The 24,729-nt window shown below is 31.7% G+C and overlaps 1 protein-coding gene across 1 annotated transcript; it reads right to left on the bottom strand.

Annotated features, from left to right (window-relative positions):
• Positions 1–681: 681 nt before the first annotated feature.
• On the bottom strand, positions 682–24,729 carry LOC143224830 (FAST kinase domain-containing protein 2, mitochondrial-like). The gene is made up of 9 exons (XM_076453176.1): positions 24,579–24,729; positions 23,826–24,118; positions 18,648–18,777; positions 16,198–16,597; positions 12,433–13,069; positions 4,646–4,861; positions 2,021–2,150; positions 1,388–1,502; positions 682–1,167 (listed from the first exon to the last, which is right to left on the bottom strand). Exons 1-9 carry the CDS (start codon positions 24,608–24,610, stop codon positions 1,048–1,050), a joined length of 2,073 nt encoding a protein of 690 aa, XP_076309291.1. The 5' UTR covers positions 24,611–24,729; the 3' UTR covers positions 682–1,047.

Raw genomic sequence — 24,729 nt, forward strand, 5'->3', positions numbered from 1 at the left:
AATTTCCTATTGATTGAAACTGCAAGACATGTTTACTTAAATGGTTTCAATAAATTAATCTTCAAATTATATATAAAACATAGTGGATTTACCTCTGTGTAGTTTCTCTTAGATGTTTGTTTTTTATTGTCTATAGAAAGCCACATTGTGCTATCTGCTGTGTCCACTGTGGGAAATCAAACCCCAGATTCTAGTACTGTAACTTCATAAACTTATGGCTGTCCCAACAGGTGACTTTAAAAAGATACGTACGAATACCAAAAATTATCACTTGTAAACTCTACAGTTTACCCTTTCTAACCTTCACTTTGTCACCTCCTAAATGCTAAAAATAGTTAACGAGAAAAAATGTGAATTCTTGACCTAAATTGTAATTTCAATATTTTGTATCAATAATACACCAAATGTATTAAAATCAGACATTTTGTAAAACATAGAGGTGGCATTAACTTCACAAAAATAGCAATAACCACATATAATAGAGATTAAACATAAAACTGAAAAAAATACCAAGCCAACTTTCACCAGGGGGTGCTCACCAAAAACAACAAGATTATTAAAGTAGCTTTAGGTCTTGAATACCAAAAGCCTTATGATATATTGTATGTAATTATAGATTAGATAAATAACAGAGGCACTATGTGATGCATAACTATTATAAACAGTAAATTATGGACAGGCTTTACTAAGACAGAAATTGACTTCCTTTATTGTTTTGGTATTTATTTACATTTTAAATTATAAAACTTTATTGTTAGTACACATCTGTCAACTGTACATACCTTTATCACAAACAGTAAAAGTATCATGACATCAATATGGCTGAAAACAACTCAGCTAAAACAGAAATGGCAGATTCAAAAGAAAATCTATGAACTATCAGTAAATCACAAATGTTTTGTCTAGATAAAAAAAATATAAACATCTTGTTTACCCAACTTTCATATCTTTTTTTTCTTCTATTTTAATTTAGGGAAGCAAAATACAAATTTTTATAACAGTAGAAAACCACAGTACTACAATCAGCAAAGTATATGAACAGTTCAATTATCTGGTGAAAACAACTTCCTGGTAGGGTCCACTATTTTCAAGGGATTCTTTCACCTCTCTCATTAGATATGGGATTTTCTCATGATCGAACAGTTCAGACCATTGTTTCAGATTGATCTACAAGAATGAAATTTGAACCAAATATGAGATTTCCGTGCAACAGTAAGATAGCTGTAGAAATTTTGTATTGATAATTGCTTTTATTATACCTCTTAAAAATATAAAACTTTAGATATCACAAAACAATGAACAATTACAACTTATAACATCACACACACTATATATCTGAAACCCATGTATTATTCACAGTTTAAAAAAAAATATTCAGGGAACTTACCAGCACTGGAGAAAATCCTGTTTGTGATAGACTTTTAATCTTTGACTTTATGTATCCTTTAAGGAAAGGTGGTTCACGACAGTAAAAGCTTTTGTCAGCAACTAATATAGCCACTCTGCAAATGTGGATAGTAATTAATGAATTTCTGTAACAAAAACTTTAGTGTATTTTCCATTATACATATATGTGTGTGTATATATACATGTATGTATTTCTTATAAACTCTCATTGTTTTTCTACATATAATCTCTTAATTTGTGAGTGTAACAAAATCAAAAGTGTATTATTATGAATATTTTTCAGTTACATTCATTCTTCTTGACCTACACAGATAAACAAAATTAACCCATCAGAAAATGCATACTTTCACATATTAAGAATTCATAGGTTTCTCTTCTTTTTTTATGTTAATCTCATAATACCCAAATCTTATTTAAAAAATCTAACAAAATACACGAACTATGTGGTATTTCACTTATGTTTTAATAATGTAAAAAGTTGAACATAAGTAATGTTTTTCTCTATATAGATTTAAACCCAAAATTGACCTCCATGTTACTTATTTTACTTCTCAGTTTTCTCCTGTTTTTCAAGTAAAATTAAATTCTTTTCAAAAAATCTAAAGTTAATTACCTTCTTCCATCAAATGGCAATGGGACATCTTCACACAGGTCAAAGTGATGATCAGAATCTGCTGAACTCTGTTTAGTGCAATCATTAATAGCCACTGGATAGTCACCCTTTCTCATCACAATCATATGATCTTAACAAAAAGAATGAAGATGACTGAGTACAGATCTCAACTTTTATGATAAGTGACATTTAAAAATAACTGACAGAAACACCACCTTGTGGGCAGCTATTTTTGCTAACTAACTATAGAGTTCATACCTCATCAAAATACATTCAGAGAAAGTGAATATTTTCCAAAAAAGGATTTTTTTTTCTGGAAAGTACCCTACTGGAAAAGTGTTCTGTTTGTACTCCTCAGTCGTAGGCAACTCACTGCATCAAAATAATTCAACGAACAGAGCTCAAACCCTTCACAAGTTTTACTGATATAAACTGTGATATTGTTGTATATTAAAAGTTGAAAAAATAATTGTTTTTTAAGAACTCCAGTTTCTCATAATTAAAGTTAAAAATTACATCAATGAAAATATAATCAAACCCTCATGTATAGTCCTCGCGAAAGCCATGTTCTTGTTGTGAGGAGTGCTTTTATTGAAAACTGTGTTCTGTAATAAAGTAGTAGTTGTTGCACATACAACTGCTATGTTTTTAATTGTTTAAATCTTGAATACCCAAACTGTGAAATTTTGTTTGATGATGCAGGAGTTTTGATTACATACATGCTACATCATAGTACAATTTTAAATCATTTGCATATATATACCTTTTTCTTAAATTTAAGGTTTAGTTTTCAAGTTTCTTTCAGGATATCACATATGGTTTGTATTCAAAACTTTATTGAACTAGTCTTTCATGAATTTATGTCAGTAAGTTTGAAATCGAACTGTAGATTATAATTCAAACTTTAATATTACATACGAATCAATTTCTTAATTTAAAAGTAAATATTAAAAGAATACATCTAAATATAGATTTTAGAGAGTCACATATGTTGAATGCAGCACAGTTTAAATTATATACTTGTGATGTCAAAATACTAAATCTATAATTTTGTACAAATTAGAAACTCAAATTAATAATATTGACAAGCTAGAATATAAAATAAGAACCTCGTATAGTTTTAATTTCCTGAGATATGGCTTATGAACTGAATCAGACATAGAGGCCCTGTTCACTTCTTTTCATTTTTTGAAAATGGTCCCCTGTATGCTCTTCAATATATGACATGTGAATAACCAATCAAAAGCTAAGAATGTTCCCAGAGTAGTTTTCTCAGCCATTTTAATCTGGAAAAAAAACTACCACATTCTTTCGAGCTACAGTTTCAAGGAGGAAGGTTGTGTCTTTAGTCTGCTTGAAATTTCACATTTTTAAAATCTAAATAAATCTTAGACACTAAAGTTTAATAAATTGCAGTGGAATTCTATTGTATCAGTGTAGTTATTGATGATTTTTTTAGTTATACAACTGTATATATATATATAAAACCTGAAAAAAAGTTTTGTTGGATATCCTCATGTGCAAAATTCTAAAAGGTTTAGCAGCCTATGTTCAGCAACAACAGAGTACAAAGGTCATAGCAAGAAGAGATAATTGTTTGCTTTACTTTTTGATTTACTGTTCTATATTTTAAGAAAAATAATTTTGACAATTTATTTCTAACTAGTAATAATCTATATATGTATATATAATGTATAATAATTGAAACATGACTGTATATCACAAAATACTAGTCCACTAAAACACAGTCAAGACAGGAATGACTAAAGATCAGTTTTACATTGCTGGATACATAACATGTGTGCATGTGCACTGCACCAATGCAAGTTATGTAATGTAGGCTAGGCATGACTGGAAGTTCAATATAATAACAGATGATAAATTTATATATATATAAATATGTAACATTACGAGACTTTAGCTAATTAGACTAAACATTTGTATTTTAATGTTATATTATGTAGTCATTCTAGCATGAAAAAAAACAATTTATATTTATTTCCTAATTTTTTTAAGATGGTTATAAGTCTATCAAAATTTTGTAAAGATACACATGCTGTATCAAAAATTTTAATGCAAATACTTAACATGTGTAAATGTAGAGACAAACTCATGTGTATAAGACTGGGCTCGTAGTGAAAGGGTTAAGTGTACTTATTGATCCAATACTTCATCCATCTCAGCATGTTAAAAAAAAAAAAAAAAGGTCAACCATAATACTGTACAGAAAACATGACACCATTGAAAATCCATTCTTTGCCACTGTAAAATGTTTCATAACATCTAAGTATGAAGGTTATGACAAGTGGTATAACCATTTTCGATTTAATTTGAAAAAAAAAAGACATTTTTGAAAACAGGTAAATTTTATTCTCAAAAAGGACTATAAATAAATATAATTAATAAATAATAAATCATAAATAATGAGTAACACAAAAAAACCTCTGGACAGTAAACAGTACTTCAATTACTTTATTACACAGACCGTTAACTTGATCACTAATAATTTCATTATCTGAGTCAAAAGTTATACTTTTAACCTAATATTTCACAATGTAAACATTATTATTTTAAAACGTAAGTGCTGGCTTTTAAGCTAATATGAGTAATAAACAACAAGCATACCTATGAAATGCCCTGATCTGGTTTGAAGTTTAGTCTTAAGGAATTGGGGACCACCTACAGCTATCTCCAAATAGTTCTTTAATGGAAAGTCCTTACTTATTCTGGAATTACGTTCCAGACAGATGGCTTCGTTAATTTTTTTAGAAGGTAGAAATGGTCCAAGAGGAGAAGTACAATGGAGGAGAGAAGCATTGGTCAGCACTTCTTCATAGTGTTCTACAATTTATGAATATTTTTTAACCATCAAGAAGAAACCATACTATAAGAACATATAATACCAAATGTATTTATATGTATCGAAGATAAAGCACACATGAGTACCAAAAACCCAATAAGCAAACACACTTATAAAAGTTATTCTAGTGATTGTTTGAAATATATCACAATATATTAAAATGGCAGTGACATCAGAATTCATTCACGATAAAATTATATATTAATGTTAAACAAAGTACTTTAGTTTTGGAAGTTGTCACAACTTTAAATAATAACTTGCCAAGAACTGTTACCTTTACATGAAAAAACAACTTCTAATAAACAGTGACTCAAATTATTTTGACAAATGTTGCAATTTAGTGTCACCATCAACATATCAGGTCATCCCTTAAGTTATGTCTGATTTTAGGTTCAGAAAAAGAAAAAGCATTTCAAACGTTTTTAATGTTATTTAATCAATAATGTATGTTCCATTATTGTTAATTACTTCCTGCTAACGATTCACAAGCTTCTGAATGCCACTTCTATGAAATTCTTGGGGTTTAGAGGAAAAGAACGTAGAGAGAGTAGTTTTGACGTCTTCATGTGTTCCAAACCATTCTCCATCAAGATAGTTCTGCAAACTTCAGAATAGATGATAATCAGATGGAACAAGGTCCAGAGAATAAGGAAGATGTGGAAGTTTTTCCCAGGCTAGCTCTTAAATCTTTGTTGATGTGATCCTTACTGTATGAGGTTGTGCATTATCCTGGTGTAACACAACACCTTTATGACTGATCAAAACAGGCCTCTTTTTCTTTCAGTGCAACATTCAAGTTCTCTAACTCTTGACAATAGAAGTCTAATTTAATCGTTCCATTCATTCACAGCAACTCAAAGTGAATCACACCAACAATATTCGACCAAACGCTTAACAAGACTTTCCTATAGTAAAGGTCCATTTTGGGCAGTGCTTTAGGCAGCTTCCCTGCACTGAGCCATTGTCTGTGGTGCTTAACACATTTATAATATATCAATTTTTCATCTCCAGTCACTAACCTGTCCAAAAAAGGTGAGTTATGTTCACGAGAGTGCAGAGAAGTCCAAATGTCCACGTTTGCTCTAACGTTGGCTTCTGTCAAATCATGGGGGACCCATTTTCCAAGTGTTGACACCTTTTCAAGCTGTTGCAGTGATGGTGAACTGTTGAATAGGTTAAATTAAGCTTATGTGCTAGTTCTTCAACTGTTACAGCACAATCTTCATCAAGTGCAGCCAGCAGTAAGTCATCATTAAACTCAACTGAACGTGGTCTATCACTTAACCTGTAGTCACCTGATATGAACTTCTAAACTACATTCGACATTTTCTTCCACTGAGAGACTCCGCACAATAAACACCTTGAATGTTTCATGTAGTTTCTGCTGCACTATTGCTTTTTTTAACTCATAAAACATTATATGTCTAATGTGCTCCTCAGACACATCCATCTTCATAAGGGTTTATTTGATTAATGATCTGAAAAAGTGGAGTTGGGTTAGTTTTTTTTAATTTTTATTTGCCTGAATATTTTTATATACGTCCTACTACATGTTTTAGTTGTTAAAGCCTTCTACAAAGACAGAAAAGATGATGCACTTTCTGTATCAAATTTTTGGACATTACTTATGAGATGACCTGACACTATCATAAAATACTGTTGCTTCCATATTAACTAAATACCACTTCACTACAGCAGTTTAATACAATGCTATTTAAGCATCTGTTACACTGGTTTTGATTTTATTACCTCACTGTTAACTAGTCTAGCACAGGTCATAGGTTAGAAGTACATATTTAATAGCAATTAACTGCACTTTGCTTATAGTAAGCCAATCCTCTCATGATTTTTATCAAAGCTCACAGTCTTACTTGAAATATCAGTTATTACAATCATTTCTAAAAAATAACTATAATAATTATTAACATTTGAAACTGAAAGAAAAATACAAAGCTAAAAATAACAATTAAAATAGTGTGGGATTATGTTAAATAAACAAGCAGTATTACTTGTTAACTGTGAACTTAGAGTTACCTTGACTCAAACATTATAAGCCTAATAAAACTGCACTCAAAGTTGTTCTGTCCAGTTTGTTTGTTTTTTAATTTAGTGCAAAGCTACATGAGGGCTGTCTGAGCTAGCCATCCCTAATTTAGCAGTATAAGACTAGAGAGAAGACAGCTAGTTGTCACTACCCACCACTAACTCTTGGACTACTTTTGTACCAAGAAATAGTGGGATTGACCATCACATTATAAAGCCCCACAGCTGAAAGGGCAGGCATGTTTGATGTGATAGGGATTCAAACCCACTACCCTCTGATTACGAGCCAACTACCTCAACCACCTGGCCATGCTGGGCTTTTCTGTCCAGATCAGTTCAAAAAATGAAAGCCTGATTAAAGTAAACAGTAATAAACTTTTACCTGTCAAACAATCAAAAAAAACATTTTTCTGCTTTATTTTATTTTCACATAATGTAACAGTTACATAAAAAACAACAACATAAGTTGTATATTTCAAATACCATATCAGGGTTCTTGTTAACCCAAACTCCCAGGTCTCATGCACACAAGAATTTCTTGAGACAGTGAGACATGATTCTCCAAGCACCAATTATGCACTGTAAAATGCTCCAAATATAAGACAAGCACAAGTATTTTGATTTGATCTTTATACCATAGCAAACTAAATGTATTGCTTGTACGCAACTGTCCACGATCAATTTCTAACAGATTTCATCAATGACAATAAACTGCACAAAAATAAAGCTACGTGAAAGTACACATGGTTAACTCTTTTACCTTGCTAGGTCAAAATGCATGTCACGACCTTTGCCACAGCTACATTCAAAATTTAATCAAACTATTATTAATGTATAAGAATAAACTTGACATCAGAACATAGATAATAAACAAAAGTTTAGTATTATTTAAGTTTTAAGTTCTTAATTTTGTAAATAAATATTTTACAAAATTCTCAATCTTCCATAATACGAGAACAGTGATGTTTGTTATTCATGTCTTTCCTCTTCTCTAATTTCTACCACTCTTCTGAGAAATACAAAATTTAATGTCAATTATTTTTTTAATAATATTTTGATTCCACAGGAAAAGTATAATTTACATAACCTTCTATCTTACTTAGTTACAGAGTAATAAAATCAATCCCATTGTACCATGCCACCTGTCATGTCCTCTCTCTTCAGAATTTTCCAACAGTTCACTCTGACATTCAATATTACATTACTTATAATCAACAGAAACCAAAGTTTTTCTCTATCAAGTGATGTGGTGCATTAGATTCTGGACAGAAAACTGTCTATTTGTTTCCCAGTTAAAACTTTATTCCCACAGGAAACAGACTGATGAGCTAAGATGAATTTTTTCAGCCTTTATTACACAGTTAGAATGCCAGAAAAATTGTGAAAGTTATGGAACACTGTTTCCTTTGTGTATGTTATTATTCTATGATCTTTGGTACACTATTTCTTTAAATATAAATTACACTATGTAACAAAATTTTTACTTTTTATTAATCCTGAGCAGAAAGTGTTATTTCCTAATTGCTTATGCCTAAAGTAAATGGAAAAGATTTATTTCCCTCTTCAAACTTTGCTTTTGTGACCTGGGTAATGAAATTTTCAAATTTACCCATTTTCCAGAATATTCCAGGTAGATTCAGTGCTGAGTAGCTGATAGAGAATTTTCTTGAACTTACAAGAATTTTCAAGAACTTTCTAGAATGTTGTAGAACTTATGAGAAGTTTCAAGAACTTTCCATAATAATATATATACAGGGGCTCACCATTCACTACTTCAGTTTAGGTTCAGCTGCTTAAGTGAACACACAGACCTATCTGATTTTATCAAAGATGGCATCAAGAAGTTGCAAGCATTCTGCTGACACAGTATCTGCTAAAATGTGTGAAGCCTACAAGGCATATTTCAGCATGCCTGTCGGTGACCAAGACAAACCCTGGGCACCTCATTTTACCTGCGAGCACTGCAAAAAACTCTAGAAGGTAAGACGGACAATTTTTGCTTGCTTGAATAGTAAGATTTTATATTATACAAAATTTAGGCCTTTTAAAATTTAAATATCTTTCAATTTACTTTTTTTAATTTCCAATAGTATAAAAAATATCACATATAAAATATTTTGCATGAACCTCTTATGCATTAATTATGGATGAAATAAACTTATTCTTCAATATAAAAATATTATTTTGCTCTTTTGCAGGATGGTACAGAGTGGAAAAGAGAGCCATGAAATTCACTATTCCAAGAATTTAGCATGAACCCACTGACCACTCAATCAATTGCTATTTCTACATGGTAGACCCTTCCAAATGTTAGACTGGCAAGAATACATCTGTTATCATGTATCTGGACCTTCCATCATCCATTGCCCCATTGCCAAACTACCCTGAGCTCCTTGTACCCACTCTGCCAGAGAGAAAGCAGCAAATCAGAAGAGGAGGTAGACATTGAAGATCCAGATTACAATTTCAGAGGTGCAGCTGGTGAGAGAAACCCAGACTACCCCAACCAAAGAAACCTCAATGACTTGATCAGAGATCTTGGTCTAACAAAGTCAAATGCCTAGCTTTTCAAATCAAAGTTCAAGAAGTGGGATTTGTTGCCTGTAACCTGAACGAGTGGTGCCTCTTTACTGATAGCTCATCAAGAAGCCTCAAAGCTGTGCTGCTAAATAAAGGAAAAAAGTATCCGTCTCTTCCCTGGCTCATTCAATGCACCTCAAAGAGAAATACAACAGCATCAAGACCTTGCGAAAAGCCTTGAAGTATGGTAGTATGGCTGGGAGGTTATTGGAGACTTCAAAATGGTGACATTCCTGATAGGTCTTCAAGGAGAATTTACCAAGTTTCCCTGTTATCTTTGCCTTTGGGACAGCAGGGACACTGTAGCACACTACAACAGGAAGCAATGGCCACAACAGACCAAGTTCTCTGTGGGGAGGCACAATGTGAAATGCGAAACACCAGTGGACCTCCAGAAGGTGTTGTTGTTACCAATGATCATAAAATTGGGTCTTATGAAACAATTTGTCACAGCTCTTGATAAGGAGTCTGCAGCCTTCAAGTACCTTCAAGACTTCTTCCCTAAGCTGCCTGAAGCAAAGTTCAAAGCTGGTGTCTTCGTTGGACCAGAAATAAAAAGAACCTAGAGTGCACAGAATTCCCCAAGAAACTCAGTAGGAAGGAAAAACAGCTATGGGCAGCTTTGTCGCAGTGGTTCGGGGTTCTTGGGCAATCACAAGGCCGAAAATTATGTGGAACTGGTTGAAGCTCTGGTGAACAACTATGGCAAAATGGACTGCAGGATGTCCCTGAAAGTCCATATTCTGGATGCTCATCTTGATAAATTCAAGTAGAACATGGAAACATACTCAGAGGAGCAAGGCGAGCACTTCCACCAAGATATACTGGACTTTGAACGCCTCTACCAAGGAGCGTATAACGAAAACATTATGGGAAACTATATTTGGTGGCTGATACCTGAAAGTGATTTATGTTACAGTTGCAAATCTTGAGAAAGTACTCACTTTAAACATTTTTGTATAACTTTAGTATAAATACATGTAAATTTTGATTCATATGTTGTTTTACTCAGACCTTATGTAAATGAAAATATGCAAATTTGCCCATTTTTACATAGAAAATAGGTTAATTTCTAAATTTTATTATCCAGGTCACAAAAGCAAAGTTTGAAGGAAATAATGGCCATTTTCTGTAAGTTTACAACATTAGCAATTAAGAAATAACACATACTATCCAGGAACAAAATTTGTGTTACATAATGTTATTTAATGCATTAGTACAAAAAAAAAGTTTCATTCATAGTTGAGATCAAGAAAAAGAACAAGGTAAGGACTTTAATTTTTTCATCTGTTTTCTTTATTGTTATAAAAGTTACTAAAATGTAAACATTGAAAAGTTTTTAGGTTAGCTAAAATAAAATAAATAATAATATTTTTTATACAACATGCTGACAAGTAATCCTTGCATTATGCAGTTCAATACCATAACATGAGATGCATGTTTACCAGATACAGTGGAACCCCTCTAAAGCAGCCACCTTCGGGACTGAGACAAACTGGCCTGATTGGAGGGGTTCCACTGTGCATAATTAAGGATTATGTAAACAGAAAAAGGGACTGTGATTGAATGACTGCTTTCAAGGGGTGACCGAATCTGAGGGGTGGCCACTTAGAGGGGTTCCATTGTAATTTGCAATTTATATGGTGTGAATAATAGTTAGACATGATTCACAGGGTAAAATATAAGTGTAAATTGATGTATACTACTACAAGCTTAAAGCTACTTAGGATAAACAATTGTGGTTTTCTGTTACAATTTGTAGAATGATAATAGGGGAAATTTATCATTCTTTTCTAATTTTTTATGGTGGTTACGTGGTCGGTCAAATCAACAGACCTCATATGGAGTTAAGGCAAAGATAATAATGGATAAAATATAGTTTTTTTGGAACAAAAGCTACATTTGATATTTCGATATGTTCAGAAAAAGAACAGTTTGCAGTGCAAACTGTAAATAAATTTTTCCATTGGCACTGAAATACAAATTGACAGTTCAGGATCTTTCAACTATGGGAACTTGGTGAGAACCCTACATTTGTATGTTTGTTTTCATATTAAAAAATTATGCCTTTTGGAAAAAATACACTCTTTGAGCAGCTTGTTGTTTCAATTGTCATTTAACAATATTTAGTAAATTATAAATATTGCATATTGTTTTTAAATACACAATCACCATGACTGTAGCAACTTCTCTAGTTTCCAAACAATATATTCAATGATTAAAATATTAGTTCTTCAGTGGTGCAGCAAGGAGTTGCAAAGTGAGGCGCTTGACTAGAAATGCAGATTTTAAAATGAGAGACTAAAAGTATAAGCTGCTGCTTAAAGCAGTTCCTGTGCTGCAGTACCACCAGTTCTCATGACTATGTTCTTAATAAACACACAAAAATAACACTGTTTGCTTTTTGTCACCTGCATGACAAACAGAGAATTGTTATGGCCTTTATCTAGGACAATAACAGAAGTATAGGTCATTAGAACATGTTAGAATGGTTAAAACAAGTACTTTTTACAAATGACCAGGATACGTCCTAGAAGACAAGTTGTGTTGCTATCTAGGTTTTAAGCCTCAAATACAAAAATTAGCAATCAACAAAATAAAACTATTTGATATTGTATAGACCTCACCTCAGAATTTAAGGGTTATATCATTTAGGCTTAATACTTTAGATGACTAACTTCATTCCTCATATTACTTTTGAGTTTAGTCGACTGTATTTCATATCACATCATGACTGATGTATATACAGGTTTAGTACACATTTATCATATGAGTGGGTACAAGCATTCTGACTTTGTTCAGCCTTTCACTAAACGGAAATTCAAATCTTAGAAAACTGTGTGTAAAAATACATTATCATATTGTATGTGATAAAAACTTACACACTACATATAAAAATAAGTGTAAGGTTTTCTGGAATATTACTAACTTGTAAATCTTGGATCAGAAAGGGTGTGATCAATTAACTGAGTTTTCAACATCTTCTCCAACAAGTCTAGAGGAAAGAAATCCAACTGTGCTAAGTAGCTAATGAATTTAATATAGAGATGAGGAGCTTTTCCTTCCAGTTTCGATAATTTCTCAGTGGAACTAACCAGGACTCTCCAAACCTCCTCAGCATCAGGGGGACAAAAACCTGGAAGTGCATATCCTCCAGCCACTGATAATGGAGACACTTGAGGATCACTGTACACAGAACTAGGGTTGGTTACTATTTCATTAGCCAGATGCATTAAAAGGTCCACAGAGATAAACTCATTGATAGTTAATGCTTGCAACAAAGTACACAATTGTCCTATCTGCCAGTGTTCTGCTAATGCTTTTCCTGATATAACTTCAAACAGTTTTTTATGATATAACTTCTGTTTGATGGCCTGACTCAGGATCCAACTTATTTGCTTCACTGACAGTCCACCTATTTTCATAGCCAGTACTTCTAGAACTTCATCAAGAAGTTGACTAGCTTCTTCGGTAGGATATTTCATCTGAGTTAGTGTCAGACACAATCCGAAAGCTTCTTGAATTTGTAGCTCACTGGGATTTCTTAACAGGATGTGTACAAGTTTCTGGAAAAAGCAAGTGCATAATTCTAGTTTCATATCAAACAATAATTATATTGCTGTCTGCAAAAAATGAAACAGTTTGGTAGATATTTAAGTAAATTAAATCAATCATCCACAAATTGTAAACAATTACATGGGTATCATTTCACATAACAAGTAAAGTTTCGAAAAGTATATGGTAGGAAATGACACAGAATAAAGAAAGAACACAGTGTAATGTTAATACCACTTTAATACAAACATATATTAACTTACACCAGGTTTTGGATAGAATATGCTTCTTTGGATACATCAAAACCTTGATGTAAACAAATATGTGTTTAATAGTGATGTTAATATTACACTATGTCAGTTATCCTTTCACACTTTAGCCTACTCTTTAAAACTTTAATTATTTGTAAGTTATTGTCATGTGCAAATGACATCCGCTAGCTTTATCCAATTAAAATAATAACCTTGATGAATTCATTAGCTTCGTATAATATCACACCAGAAAATTTTACAAAGTTAGAATTAAAATAATGGCATAAAATACTCGCCTAGCAGTGTTAGAAATTAATTTATTTTGACTTTTGTGCAAAGCTGGACGAGGTCAATCTGCCCCAACCATCCCTAATTTAGCAGGATAAGACAAGAGGGAAGGCAGCTAGTCATCACCACTCACTGCCAATTCTTGAGCTACTCTTTTACCAACAAATAATGGGATAGACCATCACTTTATAATGTCCCCACAGCTGAAAGGGCAATCATGTTTGGTGTGACGGGGATTTGAACCTGCGACCCTCAGATTACCAGTTGAGCACTCTAACCATCTAGCTGTGCCTGGCCTGTGCTGGAAATTGAGAATTGTATAAAATATCCTCTAGTTGAGTCACTTGAAAACCATGCTGGACCTCACTAGATCTGATAATTATAATCAATCGAGACATAACTGGTATAAAAAGCAATAAACTTAAAAACCAGCCAGAGCTGTCCTGTTAACCATTAAGAACAGACTTTCCTCCACCATTCTTTCTTTCATAATTCTTTTCTTTATCATTATGATTTGTTTTTTTACTTTTAAGCATCATTTGGAAAACACCATATGCATTAATGTGTAAGTGTGTCATGTAATATACCTGCACACATAGGGCCTTAAGGAACCAGCACTAACAAAAACACTGATGGAATCATATAAATTACACTGAATCATTTGTCAAAATCCAAATAAAAAGATATTTACTAATAAACATAGCATTACTTTCTTTGAGTACGATTCTTTTCGACAAAGCAACCATTTTTGTTAAAACAGCACTGGGCACTTTTATGATACTGTAACACCTTAAAGTATAATGGTGAAAAATATAGGTTTAAAAGTGAAATCAAAATAAATATATCATTCAGTTCTACATTAAAATTTACGTTTTTACTTAAAAGAAAGAAGAAAAAAAAGATTATGGGAAAAAAAACCTGACTCCAGACAGAATCATTGCATATTTTAGAAGACATGTTGAATTTTTCTCAGCATGTTGTAAAGGTCTGACTTAATTTCAAGGCCTGCTGGATATTTTAAGACTGATAAATTTTTACAATAGATTTTTTTCCAATCAACTTTATTTTACCAGATTTATTTATTTTTTTCCTCTTAGAATAATTATTAATCAAAACTTCTGACATGGTTACTTTGGCAACAATCAGACTCACATATATTCAAAATAATATTTCAACATTGCCCTGATACTAAATTTGAAAACAACATTTTCCTCATACAGCATTTTTAGAGAAAAATTAGGCCTCATGGTCAGCAACTTTAACTATTAACTTTGTATAAAGAAAAATCCCCACACTCCTTTGCGAGTAATCCAGCATGGCCCAGCAGTAAAAGCTGAGATGCTCTGTTGTGCAAGTTGAAAGTTCAGCTCTAACACGATTTCTATCGATTAACTTTTGACACATTATTTTAATGTAAATTTTTATCAACCTTATTAAACTAGTCAAACAAAATACTTTTTCAAATATTTAAAACACTTTGGTTTCAAAAACCCACGTGAAAAGCCAGAAAACAAAAACGATCAGCCACTAAATAAGTAACCACAAGAACCAGACAAATTGCTAATAAGTTTAAAATGGCTTGTAGAACATGGGAATATGTGAATGGAAGTAAACATGTCAACCATACCATACCCAGCAACAATGAGGCTTTTTGTCAGAAATCAAGGCTTTCAGGCCAGCTGGGATACAACATAATCACAGAATAAATTTGGTAAAAGTATTTTTTTTTAAATATAAAACCTTAATAGTAAAAGTGAAATCCAATTACAATTTAAGACAAAACAAATCCATGTTAACAAGAAAATTTTACTGGCTACAATACTTCAACTAAATTTTAAAGGGAACTGAACGATTTGTGGGTAAGCTATGAATATTGATTTGCTGATTTAAAGAATTAATTCTATTCAAATTAACTTATAAAATGAATCAAAATCACCTTACAACACATCCGTATATATAAAAAAAATTTCCAGTAAATTGTACTAAAGTACTAACACTGCTAAGTAAAACTGTGTTTAAAACCAAAGCACCTACCCAATGTAATACATAGTAATGTTTAAGGATATATATTCCTACCTCTCTTTTTTTGGAAAATTTAAGACAAAGGCAAGCCACATAATACTTCTGTAACTGTAGATATTAACTAAAAAAAGCTCCTATTTATATACAAATCTACAACACTTTTCTTTAGTAACTGCAAACTGAACTACAATAAATATTAATATATTTGAGTACAAGACAATTTAACTTTTTCATATACTTTGCATGTCAAATCATTTATGTTTGAAACAGTTAATGAAGTTGTTTTCATACAGTAACTACGAACAGGAAACAAAATTAAATGAAAGAAATAATAATACAGAAATATTTTATTTTGCTCATAAAGATTTGTTTAAAGAAATTTCCATATTAGCAGTCATCACAAAATTTTTCTTCTTAAGTTAGAGCCAACAAAAGTATTTTTTAAATAAAATATATCATATACACTGATCTTATAAGCAAATGCAAAGAAAATTCTACCAGTTCAGTTATATCATAAGTTCCATATTCAAAATTTTTAAATATATAATATATTTATTCCGTAACGTTATGTTACTTACGTCAACTGTTGAAGACTTAAAGTGTTTTTTAATACCCACTGTCAGACATCTTGCTACTTGAGTCACATCGCTGTGGTCGAGCTGGATATCTAACTGCGATTCCATAACCAGTGGTAATGCCATTTTTAAAGCACTAACCAACGGAGTAGGTGTCTGTTGGTTAAATAAAAAATCCAAAAATATTATCTCAGAAAGTGTCAAATCATTGATGGTGTGTCGAATCATTTGACACAAGCTAGTATATACAGCTGAAGAGTATGGAACTTTAACATAGCTGAGAGTTCGAAGTATTGAGATCACATCTTCTGTGTTAAAAAAACGAGCTCTTTTTATGACCCTCTCACACAGCCTTTTAAAACCAGGAACAGATGTGACTGTAGGAGGATTCTGATAGTTCTCCCTGTAAATGAAAAATAAGTAAATTTAAACTGACAGAGTCATGACCAACCAGTTTTCTGGGTAAGATTTGTACTTATGTAAAAAATACATTAAAAATAAAAATAAATACTATTTACTAGTACATATATTATTTATTTAAATGTAAATATTTGTCAGTTTAGAAGAAAAAACCTGAATCAACTATAAAGCAAACACAAAGTATGGGAACACAAAATAAGTTTACTCTATGTAAACTTATTCAGGCCTGGATTAAGACCTTTATAGGCTCTTACCATTATGGTGCTCCATATATATATGTAATTTAAAATAAAAACAATACCAAACTGAAAAATAAATTTTTATCTTTCAAATAGAAACAACACTTAGATGCATGCTGAAATTAAAATAGCTTCTAGACTTTCTAAATGCAAAAAAACAATTTCTCTTTTTTTTTGTGCCCTAAGCACATACTTAGTTTGTCTATTGAGTAACCCAGGAAAAAAACTTATTGATGGTTTTTACAGCAATTTGTACAATTTGATTTAAATTCCTTTAACATCAAATCCTATAAATTGTTTGCACTTGATGAAGGAGGTCTGCTGTATCTCTTTGGTTGGCTTTCTCAAGAAGTACTGAAATGCTACAATTCTTCAAAACTATAGTCTAGTGAAGAAGTAACTCAAACAACGGATTAATCATCCACGTCATTCAAAGACTCTTTCTATTCTTGAAATTGGAGGCTTTTTTTGAGGGGGGATCACAATACAGTGTTAACAGCTATCAATTACCTGATATATGGGATTACGGCTGAACTGAAAAATTATACACGTCTAACTTGACTGACCAAAATATACAAAGTGTTTAATACATTAAATTAAACAGTACTTTCTTTAGATGATTCTTAACAGGAAATTAAGAACAGCAACTACTTAATAAAACACAGGGAAATAGGTGTTGGATGATGAGAAAAGCCACTGAAACTTAAAAATATACAAGTTTTCAGCACTGCAGGTTATTTTGAGGAGTGAAGTACTTATTATGTGTCAAGCTGACCAACTACACCCAAATCTAACAATATATTTTTCTGAGATAAATTCACAACACTCAATACATACAAAAACAAGAATTCCACAGCCCTTTATCTGAAAGTTAATATACATATACAGTGGAAAAAAATCCTCATTCATTCCAAAAGCACACATAATGAAGTCCTTCTTCTAGATTATTGAAACATCCAGTTGATCAAGTTAGTCATTTAGAATACAACAGGTGTTCTTAATAGTAAGTATTATTGATCAATATAAATGGTACTAATTAGTAAAGATGGGAGTGCAGATGGTAAACAAAAAAATAACTGTGTGTACACTATTTTATGTGCTACCAATATCATATGAATTACATTATCACACTGGCATATTATGTCATTATCTTCAGGTAACTCATCATTTGCTTCAAATAATTTATAGAACACAAAATACACAGTACGTGTATTGCTTTCTTGTATAAAAAAACATCGTTTTTTAACGATGCTGACATTTCTTGATGTCACTATAGCGTAAACCAATTAGTGACCTCTGTCATTACACAGGTTGGTGAGGCCTGACATGGTCAAGTGGGTTAAGGTGTTCGACTCGTAATCTATAAAGGAATTGCAATGTTATTGATGTACTTCAGTTTGACTATTCTTAAACATTTCTGGTTAAAAATAAACTAACTAGACAAAATTATCTTTTATCAAATTTTACATTAAAGGATAAACATAGAAACAGATGTGTAATCTTTACAGGAAACTGTGATGAAAGATAAATTCATCACCAATATTAGATAATTGGTCTGTTTTTAAAAGAATGCAGCACAGTGTCAAATATGGCATATGCTTTTAAACAGTTTTGCTAATTTCGGTAACTTATAGTCGAAATTATGATATAAACAATTTGAAAAACTACTTTTCTTAGCTCTAATTGCCCAATAAACTACACTTCATTTCACAGACATAAGTAGTTTCAGTTCCACAGCAGAACGAGACACTCATATTGCTAATCTTAATTAATATAATATAATAAATTACTTACTTGGCAAATGTGTATATCTTCTGAAAAGAAACAGATAAGTGTTTATTGTTCATCACACTATGATGTAGTGAAGAAAGTTCAAGTAATTTATCCATGTTTTTGACCTTCTCGAGTTCTTCCAGCAAAATATCTGTAACAACACAAAACACACAACAACATAAATGAAGATACCCTGAAAATATAAATTTATACCCCTTTCTCTTAAGTATTCGTATCATGTGTCAGTTATTTCACACAAGTAATTTCCAATAATTGTGGAAATATGTAAACAAAATACTTGTGATAATACGTTATAAAATAACAGAAATATTCTGGTCTAATTTGGAATTTTCTTAATCCATCTTAAATAATAATTAAGCCATTTCAGAATAACAATTTGTTTGACTGTTTCAAATACAAAATATCGGTGGCTTATGTTGCAAGATTTTAATTTTTTTCAAAGGAACAAAAATGAGAAAAAATCAAATTTGAACAATACCTGCAACCTAAAAATGTTGGAGGTGCCAAATTAATTTTTATTTAAATAAATATACACCTTTGGAAAATACAGATATGTTTTGAGATCCAAATTCATAGTTTTTTTTTAGAACACTTCAAAAATGTTTTCAAAAAAATATAATTTATACCACATTCTTCAACTTCAACCAACAGTTTGCAGTATATATTAACCCAATATACAAACAAAATTTGGGATCCAATGTAGAGGGTGTTCAGAAAGTCACTGTGCATTCATATATGTATATGATTACAAAACTGCACAGTGACTTTCCGAACACCCTGTATATACCAATTTTTATCATTTAATAACTACATAAAACAAAAGTTTTGAAATATTTTACTCAATTGAGATAAAATGATAACTTACTAAGTCTCTAAATCTATCTACCATTAGTTCTGTCACAATCTATATTGTTCACAACCTACCAGTAAGTAAACACATACTGCAGAAAGAATGCCATTTTAATACATGCAAGAACATAAAACAAAAGAGTGTAGAACATTGCCATTAGCATTTAATAGATCTGCCCTTTGCAATACCGAATGTAGAAATATGGTTAACTATTATATTTACAAGATCTGTATCTGTGGGACTGCATGTCATCCCTTACAAAAATAAACTTGGATGAAGATATTCCTAGATGATTGTATGCATTATTTCAAAGGGAACAAATACTGATGGAACATACATGCTTGATGGGATTTATATCCAGCAACTGGCCTGGCCAGGAGAAAGTCGTAATACTCTGTCTTTTGAGATATAATGTTTCCCTCAAGTTGAAAGGCTAGGAGCCACCATCTTTTTTACAAGTATTGTATTATTTGGTAAGTACAACCCTGATATAAACAAGAAAGCTTTACTTCACAAATGTATTGTAATGGTCACTGTCTCTTCACACACCATAAGCTCTCATTGTCCAGATGCTCAAACGGCACTCCACACCATCATAGAAATACCATTATTTGTCTCGACTTACACATTGTTCAAACGGACGATTGCCAAAACCAAGTATGTTTATTGTCCAAGAATTGTACAGTAGAATGGAATAATATTGGTGATGCCTATTGTTGTAAACAGAATATTGCCTAGAGTGAAGAGTGGTTTTCATCTAACTATTCTGTTGTTATAGCACATACTATAAAGATAATGGTACTGAAGCACACTTGTGCAAAGTCTGTTTTACTGGTTCTGAATGACCAGATCATGCAAAACATGTTGTTCTCAAGTATGACTTGAAATGCATCCCTATTCACAGTTGACATAAGTATGATATATTATCTGACAATTTCTTGCTGAGTTTGAAGACCCTCACATAATCTAACTGCAAGATATTGCAAAAATATGGTTAATTCTTATAAACTTTTTAATTTATGTCATGGCTGTTTGTATTCTGTGATTTTACTGAGCCTGTACTTATACACTGGGATTATTTGCATATGACATAATGGAGATGGTTGATTTGCAATTTTGTCATGTGTCTGTTGACTTATTGGTAGATTATGTATAATGATGTTATCACAATTATGTATCACATTTTAATATTCAGTTTACCCTTAATTAGTGTGTTTATTTTTCATTAATACAAGTAATTGGTCAATACAATGAGAGGGCAATCATTTTACACAAAAATCACAGAAACTATCTAGAAGTGAGTTTCTCAGTTCCTTAGACCATGAGGCAAAGAAAATATCAAATGATAAACAATTATAATTCTAACTGTTCAGGGCTTGAAATCAAGCCATAGCTTTCAGATACACTGCTGGCCAAAATCTTAAGGCCAATGAACATAAAGAAAAAATATGCATTTTGCATTGTTAGACTCAACCACTTATTTGAGTAGAGCTTTGAAAGATGAAAATAAAAAAAGGGAAAATGAAAATAAACTTTCTAAGCATTTAATAGGGAAAATGTGAATACTATGAAATTAGCCTAAATACTAAATGGTCAAAAGTTTAAGACCATACCAAAAAGAAGTCCTAAACATGGTAGGAAATGCCCAACAAGAAGTCTCAGTAGTGAGTTGCACGGCCGTCATTGCGAATAACTTCAAACATTTGCTTTGGAATGGTCGATATAAGTGTTTGCAGAAGGCTGGCTGGAATATTCCAAGTGGTGAAGATGGCTTCATGGAGATCATGCACTGTTTGGAATTGACGTCCATTTCTATAGACTTCCCTTGCCACCCACCCCCAAACATTTTCAGTGAGGTTTAGTTCAAGCAAACATGCTGTATGGTTAAAAAAAATCACGTTATTCGCCATGAAAAAGCCCTTTGTCCTGCAGGTTGTGGATTGCATTTGCAGCTCGAAAATTCTGCCATGTTCAAACTCTGTCAACTCTAGCCTTTGCCATGTTTTTACCCAATGTAACACAGGAGATGTCAGTGAGAGATGTCGACAACGCTAATGCTTGAACACAAATGACTAAATTTCGTTATGTGCTTACCGATTAACAATTCGTTTCAGTATGGTCTTAAACTATTGACCAGCTAGTATTTAGGCTAATTTCATAGTGTTCACATTTTCCCTATTAAATGCTAAAAGTTTTTTAATTTTATTTTCCCTTTTCTTATTTTCATCTTTCGAAGCTCTACTCGAATAAGTGGTTGAGTCTAACAATGCAAAATGCATATTTTTTCTTTATGTTCATTGGCCTTAAGATTTTGACCAGCAGTGTATTTCCAGTGAAAGTTCAACTGGCCCACTAAAATATCCAATGGTTAAACTGGAGGATATGATTCTTTATGTTTTAATAAAAGCATGAAAAGTCACCTGTGTAGGTGGGGCTTTATGAAATCTACTTTATTTTCTTCTGACTTCTGTTTTTTTTTTTTTTAATTTTATCATTATTAAATTTTGGGGTGTTAATGCATCTTAAAACTGACCAGTGCTGTTTTAATAAAGTAGTTGATTTGTACTAAATAATTAACCACATATAAAATATTTCTTATTATTATTATATTACAAAAAAAACAAAAAACATTTAGGTTCATGAAATACACGTGAATTGTAGGCCTTATACAGAACAAATATCATTTAATACCCATGATGAATTCATATCAAAATGCCTAATAGCATAATACATAAACAAAAATATTTAGCAAAGAAATTTTAATATTTATATAACACAAAGTAATAATAGAAAAAACAAAAGACATGAACTATGGCAACACTGACTCAATATGACAAATACTGTGTACTATGATTAATAATTCGACCAGATTTTCAACTCCATTATCACAATATCTAAAAGGCGACAGTAAATTAGTCCAAAGGCCCATTACTGCTAAGTCCCAATTGTCTGTTGATTTAAATTTAGTTTTTTACAGTTAAAATGTTAAATTGATTTTCTGGTTAAATTTGAGAAATGTTATGATAAAAGCACCCTAGGATGTGGTCTAAAAGATTGCAGTATCTTATAAAATGATGAATAATGATTATTTTCTTGTATATTTGTATAGCCTTAAAGCTCCCATGTTTATGTATCACGATTGGATTTCGGAGTCTATTTCTTAAGAGAGTATGGACATTCAGAATTCTTATTCCATACTGTGGTAATAATGAATGTTATACCCTTGATTCAGTAAACATGTTGACACTTTACAGTCTTTAACATTATCTTGACACCAAGCCAATGCAACAAGATGTACACTACAATGTTGAATCAAATACTTCTGTTTGTATTTAAAAGTAGAGTAAGCCAGCAGGTCCCCCATAATCCACCATGTATCCATTAATGTTTGAGACTGAATTCATCTATTATGGAGTTAAGAATTTGTTTAGTCATTCAGTTTTGACTTGTACTGACAAAACCAAACCCTATGACAATTGCTCTTTCAGACCTTTGGACATTCAAAATAGTTGGTGGTCACCATCTGAGAATGGGAGACTTGTGGATAAAAATAAGACTGCCAAACTAATATATTTTCTCCATATTACAGGCTTTTAGGCTGGCTTTTAAAAGTAAATAGTCATTGAAACTACAAAATCTCTACAAGCCACACAGTATTCACAAAACATATCAAAATATAATTGATGGACAACAAGAGGACACTTGGTCCTTAAAGGATGTTTTTGCCACACACACATTCTTATGGAAAGTAAAAATATATATCCACTTTTTAACTTTTCATGAAATCATCAACTCCCATATTAAAATCCTATAAAGTTCTGACAACACCAATTCAATCCATAAATCAACCATACTGTTAGAAAAGTCAAACTTTTTTAAATTGAATAAGGCATAACTTTCCAAAATTTATATCCTCTCATCCTATTATCTTTAAAAGTTGTTTGGGAATATTATAAATATATTATTCAGAAATAGTTTAAACTGATCTTGCACAAAGGTGAAAAAAAATGTGTAAACAGAATAGACATACAAATAACATACCTAAGGCAACAAGAAGTTTAAAAATGGATACTCAGAGCATAAGTTAAATAATTTGAAAGATAAGTCTATTACATTTCAAAATAAACACAACAGAATAAAAAATAAACTAAGGAAACTAACTATGTCCTAACTTAAGCATTACTTTCATTTGCTTTTCAAATTTATCAGTTAAGGACTTCTCACTTGTTGATTTAGACAGTCTCATAAGATAAAAACTTTTCGTGGCAAGAAGCAGGATCCTAAAAATTACAAATAATTTCAAGGGCCTTTTGATATATTTTACTTACCAACTTCTCTTAACTCTAGTGGTGCAGTTGTTACTGACTTTGGTACAACTGGTAGGGTGTTATTAGTAACAGCTGTAGATCTTTGCTGGGTTTCTTTTTTTCCTGTGCTTAAAAATTCAGCTCCTTCATGATAACTTACAGCTAGCTGAACACAAAAGTTTGGATTTCTTCTAGTTTGCAGTGCTTGTATTTTCTGGATTTGTTGAGAAAGTGCACTGAACCATAAGCGATAAACTTTATGAGCTTGACTAAACTTCAACATTTGCACCAACATCTTGAAGTTGATTTGAGACCTAAGAAATTGTTCTTGTATAAAAAGTCTAACTCTAAACTCGAATGTAATTATTTATTAATAATTTAGTTTGTAGTTTGGTAGGTTTAACAGAAGGATATGAATATTCACAGTAGTACATGATATAACAATGAAACCCCTAACAGAAATAAATTTATAACTTATAAACATCAAGATCAGCTAACTATTGTGTATTATTTCAAGATCAGATCAAACACTGAACTGGCTGTTTCATTTTTATTGATATCGATGTATATGATCAAAAATTATTTTAAAAAAGTTAGACTGGTTAGAACTTAGACACAAAAGTTCACTCGAGTTAAATTGTTGAACTTTAAATTTATACTAATTTCTCTAAGTTGAAGTTAACTTATAACTTGAGGTACATACAGTGCTAACAGTACAAAGGGAATTTTTTAAAATGTTAATATTAAAACCGCTAAATATAAAATTAAAATTACCGTATAAGAGTACTAAACAAAATCCATGCCATTCATTTTCGTTAAGACTTCGCCCTCTGTGAAATAAAATCGGTTTTCACGAAAAAAAATTAAAACAATGTTTGTTTTGAATTTCACGCAAAGCTACTCGAGGGCTATCTGCGCTAGCCGT

The sequence above is a fragment of the Tachypleus tridentatus genome, chromosome 9, assembly GCF_004210375.1.
Source record: "Tachypleus tridentatus isolate NWPU-2018 chromosome 9, ASM421037v1, whole genome shotgun sequence".
NCBI classification, from domain to species: domain Eukaryota; kingdom Metazoa; phylum Arthropoda; class Merostomata; order Xiphosura; family Limulidae; genus Tachypleus; species Tachypleus tridentatus.